This window comes from Mus caroli, unplaced genomic scaffold, assembly GCF_978045245.1.
Source record: "Mus caroli unplaced genomic scaffold, Mus_caroli_1 scaffold_14, whole genome shotgun sequence".
Lineage (NCBI taxonomy): Eukaryota > Metazoa > Chordata > Mammalia > Rodentia > Muridae > Mus > Mus caroli.
This window is the reverse complement of record NW_028227269.1, coordinates 74,890,928-74,900,180: the sequence shown is the minus strand read 5'-3', so window position 1 is coordinate 74,900,180 and position 9,253 is coordinate 74,890,928. Positions and strand designations below refer to the sequence as shown.

Genomic DNA, 9,253 nt, shown 5'->3' with positions numbered 1-9,253 from the left:
CAATTTCAGCTTTACTTTAAATGTGCATTTATGTGTTTACAGAATATACCTGTCTTTAATATCACTGCAGTGCTTACTTTCATCTCATAGTAAATAAAAATAAACAATTCAAGCTTCCCTGTGTCTTAGTGTAACCAAGCTTCCACAGGACAGGTGTGCGAACATCAGGTTTCTCATTTCAAGCAAATCTCCATGTACATATGCAAGCTTAACAACAACAAAAAAGCTTAAATCAGCAATCGCTCTAAATGCATTAAAGAGAAACCTCATTTTTTCCCCCAAATCAAACTTTTAGAACTAACCTTTTATAACTAAACTAAGTTGTTGCACCTTTCCTTTCATATGTATGCACCAGGCTAAAGACTTCCAACAATAGATCTTACTTGGCACAAGGACATTTCAAAGAAACCAAAACAAAAGGGAGAAAAGAAAAAAAAAAAAAAAAAAGGAAAGGAAAAGAGGTTTACGCGGACTCCAGCGCAAGCCTAGTCCACTTCCTCGATGGTGGGCCCTCCAGAGGAGCCGCCGCCGCCTGGACCGCCTTGGTAAAGTTTGCTGATGATGGGGTTGCACACTCTCTCAAGCTCTTTCTGCTTGTGTTCGTACTCATCTTTCTCTGCCATCTGGTTCCGGTCAAGCCAGTTGATCACCTCCTGACACTTGTCGAGGATCTTGTTTTTGTCCTGCTCGCTAATCTTGCCCCTCAGTTTCTCGTCTTCCACGGTCTGCTTGATGTTGTAGGTGTAGGACTCGACCGCATTTTTGGCTGCCACGCGATCGCGATTGGCTTCATCTTCCGATTTGTACCGCTCCGCCTCCTGCACCATCCGGTCAATGTCGTCTTTGCTCAGCCGACCCTTGTCGTTGGTTATGGTGATTTTATTTTCTTTCCCGGTGCTCTTGTCGGCAGCAGTGACGTTAAGGATGCCGTTGGCATCGATGTCAAAGGTGACCTCGATCTGGGGGACCCCACGGGGTGCTGGGGGGATCCCAGTCAGGTCGAACTTGCCCAAGAGGTTATTGTCCTTGGTCATGGCCCGTTCGCCCTCGTACACTTGCACCAGCACACTGCTCTGGTTGTCTGAGTAGGTAGTGAAGGTCTGCGTCTGCTTGGTGGGGATCGTGGTGTTTCTCTTGATGAGTGGGGTCATGACCCCGCCAGCTGTTTCGATGCCGAGCGACAATGGAGTCACGTCGAGTAACAGCAGATCCTGCACATTCTCCGACTTGTCGCCGATGAGGATAGCCGCCTGCACAGCGGCGCCGTAGGCCACCGCCTCGTCGGGATTAATGCTCTTGTTCAGCTCCTTGCCGTTGAAGAAATCTTGCAGGAGCTTCTGGATCTTAGGGATGCGGGTTGAGCCGCCCACCAGCACTATCTCCTGGATCTGGCCCTTGTCTAGCTTGGCATCGCGCAGCGCCTTTTCCACCGGCTCCAGGGTCCCTCGGAAGAGATCGGCGTTGAGCTCCTCGAAGCGGGCGCGGGTGATGGACGTGTAGAAATCCACGCCCTCGTAGAGCGAGTCGATCTCGATGCTGGCCTGCGTGGACGAGCTCAGGGTGCGCTTAGCGCGCTCGCAGGCAGTGCGCAGCCGGCGCACAGCGCGCTTGTTGGGCCCAATGTCCTTCTTGTGTTTGCGCTTGAACTCCTCCGCCAGGTGGCTGACCATACGGTTGTCGAAGTCTTCGCCACCCAGGTGGGTATCGCCGGCCGTGGACTTCACCTCAAAGATGCCATCCTCGATGGTCAGGATGGACACATCGAAGGTGCCCCCGCCCAGGTCAAAGATGAGCACGTTCTTCTCGCCGCCCGCACAGCCCTTCTTATCCAGGCCGTAGGCGATGGCCGCTGCTGTGGGCTCGTTGATGATGCGCAACACGTTGAGGCCGGTGATGGTGCCCGCATCCTTGGTGGCCTGGCGCTGTGAGTCGTTGAAATAGGCAGGAACAGTGATGACTGCGCTCTGCACCTTGCCCCCCAGGTAGGCTTCGGCGATCTCCTTCATCTTAGTGAGGACCATGGAAGAAATCTCCTCAGGGAAGAAGGTCTTCATCTCCCCTTTATATTCCACCTGCACTTTGGGCTTCCCACCTTCGCTCACCACTCGGAACGGCCAGTGCTTCATATCGGACTGCACTGTGGCGTCCTCGAACTTCCGTCCGATCAGCCGCTTGGCGTCGAAGATGGTGTTTGTGGGGTTCATGGCCACTTGGTTCTTGGCGGCGTCGCCGATGAGGCGCTCGGTGTCGGTGAAGGCCACGTAGCTGGGGGTGGTGCGGTTACCCTGGTCGTTGGCGATGATCTCCACCTTGCCATGTTGGAATACCCCCACGCACGAGTAAGTGGTGCCCAGGTCGATGCCGATAGCCGGGCCGCGGGCAGACATCCTGACTGAAAAAAACAGGCAAAGCAACGTTAGGACGAAAGCGTCAGGAGAGGCAAGCGCAAGCCGGGACCCGAGCCAACGGTCGCTTCACACAACTCTCCACGAGCGCGACTAGCGTCTCCCCGGAGACCTCGGCGGGGCTTCTGGTTCTTATAGTCCCCTCCTCCCTGCCTGCTGTAAACTCTCAGAGCCAATCGGTCCCCGGGCCCGCCCGCTCCAACCCGTCCGGCGCTCCCACGGGCTTGCCTGGTCGGAGTGACCAGCCGGTGGTCCAACAGATATCTAGTTGGGTGCGGCGCTTGACTCCAGCCCTGGGCAGGGAGACCAAGGGGCGGCCGTTATGCAAATGAAGCCCCGCCCAGTGCCTCCAGCCGCTTTGGGGGCGTTAAGCTCGCGCCAGGGGAGCCAGTGTGAAAGCCCCCTTTCCCGCTCTCTTTGCCTTCTCTAAAGCGTGATTCGTTAACACCTTTCAGATTGGCGGGGCAGATGCCCAATGAGCAGCGCAGACTCCGAAGCGTGTGGCCGGGAGGCGCGGGGCGGGGCGCGCGGAGGCAGCACGGAAGGGGCGCTGGCCTGCGGAAGGGTTTCAGTACCGTTCGGTGTCGGGTGCCGCCACTGACTCAGCTCCCGGGGCCCGAATTCCTTCTAGGGCGGTTGCATCGAATGCATCGAATACAGAACGGCTGGGATCGGCTCTCGTCTTCCCTGCCCCTGCTGTTCCTGCAGCGGGGACCGGGGCTGGGTGAGGGGCGGTTCCAGGGCGGGGACTGTGAAGTTGGGCCGGTACGAGTCCCTCCCTCCCCCTCCCCCGCGGGTCTCGGAAAGTGCGCGGCCGGGGAAGGCTGCGCGGTGCTTACCCGGGAGGCGGGTGACTTCCCGCGGAGCGCGAGCGGCCACGGCTCGCGAGCCGCCTCCGCCCAACTTTCTCCCTCGGCTTTCCTAGTTTATTTTCTTTCAGGCGCCCTAATGGGCGGTTTTGACTTCTTGGTGGCACTGCGTAATAAGCCAGTGTCACCCCTCTGACTCCCGTCCCCGCACGCGTGATCTTGTTAAGGAACTAGTCCTTTTGCGCGGAGTTCGGTTGAATGACATTGCCTTTTTCCCTACGAAGAATAAGTTGGCAGCACAGACTTGTGAGAGGAAGTAGATGAAAAAAAGTCTTTGGCACTTGTTTAGCGGGAATCTGAGAATAATTTTGGAAAGTATTCTCTGGAACAAGGGGGTGGGCAGAAGCTGGCTCCTGTAAAAGGACTCCCTACAGGAAAACGGAGACCTGTAATGTAGAACGATCGCCTCGCCTTACGGATGGGAAGCTGAGGACAGTCGTCGCTGTAAAACTTTGACAGGTGCCCAATATGAGATGAAAAGAACAAGGGAAACGGTCCTTCCTTAGGCCGTCCTGTGATAAGGGGGTAAGCCAGTCCGGGTGAGAACAGAGGGCAGGGAGGGGCACACAGAGCCTGAGGGAAAACATCAAAGCATCCCTGAGGAGGTGACATGCCTAACTCCTGCAAAGGAGTGTAAGAAAAGCATTCTTTATCGAGGTTGAGGTGGTGGAATGTGGGCGACCAGGAGGGCAGAAGAGTTCAGAATTGAAGATTGGAATCTGGATATGTTCAGCAACTTTTTGTGCTTTGGGGATGTTTGTTTGTTTGTTTGTTTGTTTGTTTGTTTTTGTCGTCGAGGCTCCAGGAAAGAAGTACCCCTTTGGAACTGGCTCGTAAGTTGTGTGAGACAGTGATGGAGAAGACTTTTTGTATGAGAAACATGAACGTTTTCGTTGTCTAAAAGGTAATGTAGACAGAATTCTATAAAAAAAAACTTTAAAAGAGCTTTTGATTGTTTAAAAAAAATTATCTGTGTGTGTGTGTGTGTGTGTGTGTGTGTGCAATGTGGTGCAGAGGCCAGAATTAGAGACCCTAGAGCTGGAGTGACGTTTGGTCCTGAGCCACCTGACACAGGTGCTGGGAACTGAACCCAGGTCCTTTGGTGAAGCAGTGAGTGTGTTTACCCTCGGAGTCATCTCTTTAGCTCAGAGTTCTACAAAACTTAATCGGGAAAGTTTTAAAGATTCTTTCTATTCCTATATGTAATTTACAGTTTCAAAACCATGTTTGCCATTGGCAACTGCAGTTCTCTATTTTCCATGAAAGAAACTGAAGAAAAACTTGAAATAGGAAAGGATTAAAGAAAATATCAGACCATATGTGATAGTCTGTGCTTATATACCCAGCTCTGGGGAAATTCAGCGAAGAGGAAGAGAGGGGATGGAGCTGAAGAGATGGCTCAGCTAGGAATGGGACTAACTACTCTTGCAGGGTACTGGGTTCTGTTCCCAACATGCATATGGTGGTTCACAACCACCATTAACTCCAGTTCTAGGGAATGTCACCACTCTCTGACGTCACTGGGCTTTTGTATTCAAGTGCACATAAACTCATAAAGGCAAGCACATACATACATAAGTAAAAAATAAATAAACCTCAGGCAAGCAGATGCTATACATCCATGTAGATAAAACACCTTTATTATATTATTGTTATTATTATAATAAATATTTTAAAATGAATCTTTAAATATGGAAGGTAGTGGGCTGGAGAGATGTCTCAGCAGTTAAGAAGCTAGCAGCTTGCTCTTATAGAGGACCTGGGTTCAGTTCTCAGCATCCTAAGATGAGGACTAACAAACATCTGTACCTCCAGTTCTAAAGGATCCAACGCCCTCTTCTGGCCTCCGTGGGCACTGCACATGACTCAGGCACTCTCCTTACAATTTAAACAAAACAAGACTGAGAGCTGCCAGGCCCAAAACCGGTTCGTACAGAGACCCTTAGAGCTTCATTCCTGAAGTAACTATGTCCTATTGATGAAGCCATTGCAGACAAAACTTGTAATCTTCCACCGCATGCATCTTTAACAGTTTTCTGAGATGACAGCAGCAGCTATACCTGTGTTTTTAGCTGCATTTTCCTGCTTGCACTTTTCACCTGGTAAAATTACATTTTCACGCTGTTCACGGTATCTTGAGCCTTCCCCCAAAAGATGCAGTAACAGCACCTTTATGTGACACTTCTTCAGTCATAGAATGTTAGCACATACTGATCTTGTCAATATCTTTTACATTTCCTGTGTTTGTATTATGTTTTAAAACAGGCTTTTTTTTTCTTCTTTTAGATAATTCAGAATTCATTTAAAAAGTTCAGGTGGGTGTGATGGCATGTTCCTAATCTCAGCACTCAGGACCAGGAGGCAGGAAGATTACTGCATAGTGAGTTCCAGGCCAGAATGAGCTATAGATTGAAACAGGAAACCCAAAGTAAATAAAAAGTTAAAATCACAGTCCATTATACATTGTTAAATCAGCACTTTTTTTTTTAACACCAGATAATATTGTGTTATCAGTGGTGTAGCAAAAGAGGCAAACCCTTCCGAGACTGCCCACAACTGCAGTATTCCGGGATGATCATGGGGCAGTGTTTTTGTTTTTGCCTTGAAGAGGCCATCCCCTTTATCTGATGTTAACTTGTGTGGGGTTCTTCTTAAGGAGATAATAGAAAAAGCCTGTGCTATCATTTATGGTGGTAACAGTAAATTGGAAATGGCTTAAATATCTAACACAAAAAGCAGTTACATATATGCCATGGTGAATTCTGTGTCTGTATGTGTGTGTGTGTGTATGTGTATATATATACACACACACATTGTGTGTATATGTACATATATACACACACACATATATATACACATTGTGTGTATATGTACATATATACACACATATATACATTGTGTATATATGTAAATATATATTTACAGTATTTTGTGCGTGTATTTAATATGTGCATATATATATTTACAGGGTTTTTTTCTTTCCTTTTAGCACTGGCTGTCTCAGAACTCACTATATAGAGCAGGCTAGCCTTGAATTCACAGAGATCTGTCTGCCTCTGTCTCTCAAGTGCTAGGATTAAAGGCATGTACTACCATGCCCAGCTAGTCACAAGATTCTTAAAACTAATGCTACAGTAGCATTAATATTTGGGAACATTTATCATCATATCTCTTATTTATTTATTTATTTATTTATTTATTTTTGGTTTTTTGAGACATGGTTTCTCTGTGTAGCCCTGGCTGTCCTTGAACTCACTCTGTAGTCCAGGCTGGCCTCGAACTCAGAAATCTGCCTGCCTCTCCCGAGTGCTGGGATTAAAGGTGTGCGCCACCACTGCCCGGCTTTTCTTATTTTTTAAGATTTGTTTTATATATGTGTCTGTGCCTCTGCATGGTATGTATGTGCTTACAGAGGCCAACGAGGGCCTTGGATCACCTGAAGCTGCGGTTACAGGTAGTCGTGAGCCGGTGGAGGTGGATGCGGGACACCGAACTCAGTCCTCTGGAAATGAAAAGTCAGCAAGTGTTCTTAATTGCTGAGCCATCTCTCCAGCCCTGTGTACAAGATTTTGATAACACAGGAAATTGCCCTTGATATAATTAAGTGGAAATAAAGATACTCAACTTCTGTATGCTTTTTTTTATTACTTGCCAACATACATGTACCTGAATGCATGCCCATTCACTCGCACAGTTAGAAGACTGTAAACTTGAGCTGTCTTCCCTGTCACTCTCCTCCCACTCCTTTAGGACAGGTTGTCTTGCTGAACCTGATGCTTTTGGTTGGTTGTGTAAGCTGGAAGCCAGCAGCCCCAGCAGTCATCCTTTCCTACTGCACACACTTGGAGCTGGAGTTACGGATGTGTGGCGTGCATCCATCCTGTTATATGTGCGCTGGGATCTTGCTTTTTTATTTATTTTATTTTATTTTATTTTGAGACAGGTTTTTTTTTTTTTTTTCTGATCGCCCTGGCTGTCCTGGAACTAGTTTTGTAGACCAGGCTGGCCTCAAACTTAGATATCTGCTCTCCTCTGCCTCCCAAGTGCTGGGATTAAAGGCATGCACTGTCACAGTCCAGCAAACTCTGATACTGTTGATTATGCAGTAACTGTTCTTTTTTTTTTTTAAAGATTTATTTCTTTATTATATGTAAGTACACTGGAGCTGTCTTCAGACACTCCAGAAGACAGAGTCAGATCTCGTTATAGATGATTGTGAGCCACCATGTGGTTGCTGGGATTTGAACTCCGGACCTTCGGAAGAGCAGTCCGGTGCTCTTACCCACTGAGCCATCTCACCAGCCCACAGTAACTGTTCTTAAACAATGAACTATTTTGCTATCTCCAACTTTTGTTTATTATTATAATTATTCTATTAGTAGAATAATTCTATGTATATGAGAACAATAGCAGAGTTTAGATAGCAGGATTATTAGTAATTATATTTTTATTATATTTTCATAATTGATTTTTTTTGAGACAGGGTCTTATGTAGCCCAGGCTAACCTCAAACTCACCATGTGGCTGAAGATGACCTCAAACTCCTGATTCTCTTGCCTTACCCTTCCAGGTGCTAAGATGATAAGCATGAGCCAACATGCCCAGTTGATTCATATAAGGATTGAACACAGGGCTTTCGTGCATATTAGGCAAGCTCTCTGTCAACTGAGCTACCCTCCCCCAGTCCCTACAATTGAGTTTAAAAATAGCATCTAACATTTGACTGAAACAAAATTCATCAGTCTCATTAGTTACACATAACCAGTACTGATTCCCAACAGGTAAAACTTCTCTTTATCAGATCATACATAGACTGTTTTCAAAATATTTTCTAATCCAAGGACTAAATTTCCACAGATTTGTCAAAGAATCAAGAGCCTTAACATACTGTAAACACTCTTCAGTTAATCCCTAGTCCCCTGAAGAGTTCCTGGAACACAGTAGGAATACCCAGCCTGATGGCTTTTGATTTTTGGCATGGTGTTGGTGATTGGTGATTGAACCCAAGATTTCATGTACACAAAGCCTGTAAATGCCCCTCATCTCTAGGCTATATTCCCAGCCCACTCACTGTTTATTACACATTACCCAAAGCACACTATTGCAATCTGAAAACAATTTCACCTTTCCCCTGGGTAAGAAAAAAAAATCCTCTTACACATTTCTGTATTAAATGACATTGCAGAGGCAAACAGTTGAGACAGGTTCCTATCTGAAAACATCTGTGCTGGAGACCTTGAGCTAATTGAGACCTGAGATGATGTGTGCGGTAGTGGACCAGTGCTCCTTGGTAGAAGGGGACAGGGCTGAATTGTCCTGGGACCTTCTAATCCCACCCAAGCACAACCTTCTTAGGGTTGGAATTGTTCTGAGGAGGCCTGAAGAGAAAAAAAATGAGCAAGAGCTTGTAATTTGAGGATGTATAAGCAGATTGGAATTCAACTAACGTTTCTATTTAAGGTCTGTAATAAACAGTGTCATTCTATAAATCTCTGATGTGCCTCCACCCCTTCTTGTGACAGGGTCTTGCTACATGAGACAGGCTAGCCTTGATCCTCCTGTCTCAAGTATCCTTTGTTGGTTTTCTTTCCTCATACGTATTTCCTGTGAGAGTACACATACACATGTCCTTGTGTGTATAGAGGTCAGAGGACAACTTAAGAGAGCTGGCGTTCACATGGTTCTGGGGATCAAACTAAGGTCTTCAAGTTTGGAGGCAAGTGTTCTAACCTGGTGAGCTATTTCATCAGCCCTAAAGTGCCTGGTCTTAAAATAATTCTTCAATTCCTTGTCCCTATAGGAGGAAAAAAAAATCACTACTTGTTTTCTTTGATTCTTAAAATTTTGTCTTATTTGGTATAGTGATTCCAACTCAGAAGGCAGAGGCAGAAAGATCACCACCAGTTTAGGGCAGCCTGGGCTACAGAGTGAGACCCTGTTTCAAAAACCAAAAAACCCAAACTAAAAACCAAACCAAAC

The 9,253-nt window shown here is 46.8% G+C and overlaps 1 protein-coding gene across 3 annotated transcripts; it reads right to left on the bottom strand.

Moving 5' to 3' along the window:
* Hspa2 (heat shock protein family A (Hsp70) member 2) lies at positions 1-3,113 on the bottom strand. 3 transcript variants are annotated; one of them, XM_085830476.1, is made up of 2 exons: positions 2,981-3,113; positions 1-2,392 (listed from the first exon to the last, which is right to left on the bottom strand). In XM_085830476.1, the coding sequence occupies exon 2, from the start codon at positions 2,385-2,387 to the stop codon at positions 486-488; it is 1,902 nt and encodes a 633-aa protein (XP_085686602.1). In that variant the 5' UTR covers positions 2,388-2,392; positions 2,981-3,113; the 3' UTR covers positions 1-485. The 3 variants fall into 3 exon arrangements, with proteins under 3 accessions (XP_085686602.1, XP_085686601.1, XP_021035091.1); XM_085830475.1 differs by lacking the exon at positions 2,981-3,113 and adding an exon at positions 2,854-2,870; XM_021179432.3 differs by lacking the exon at positions 2,981-3,113 and adding an exon at positions 2,634-2,724.
* Between the last annotated feature and the right edge of the window lie 6,140 nt (positions 3,114-9,253).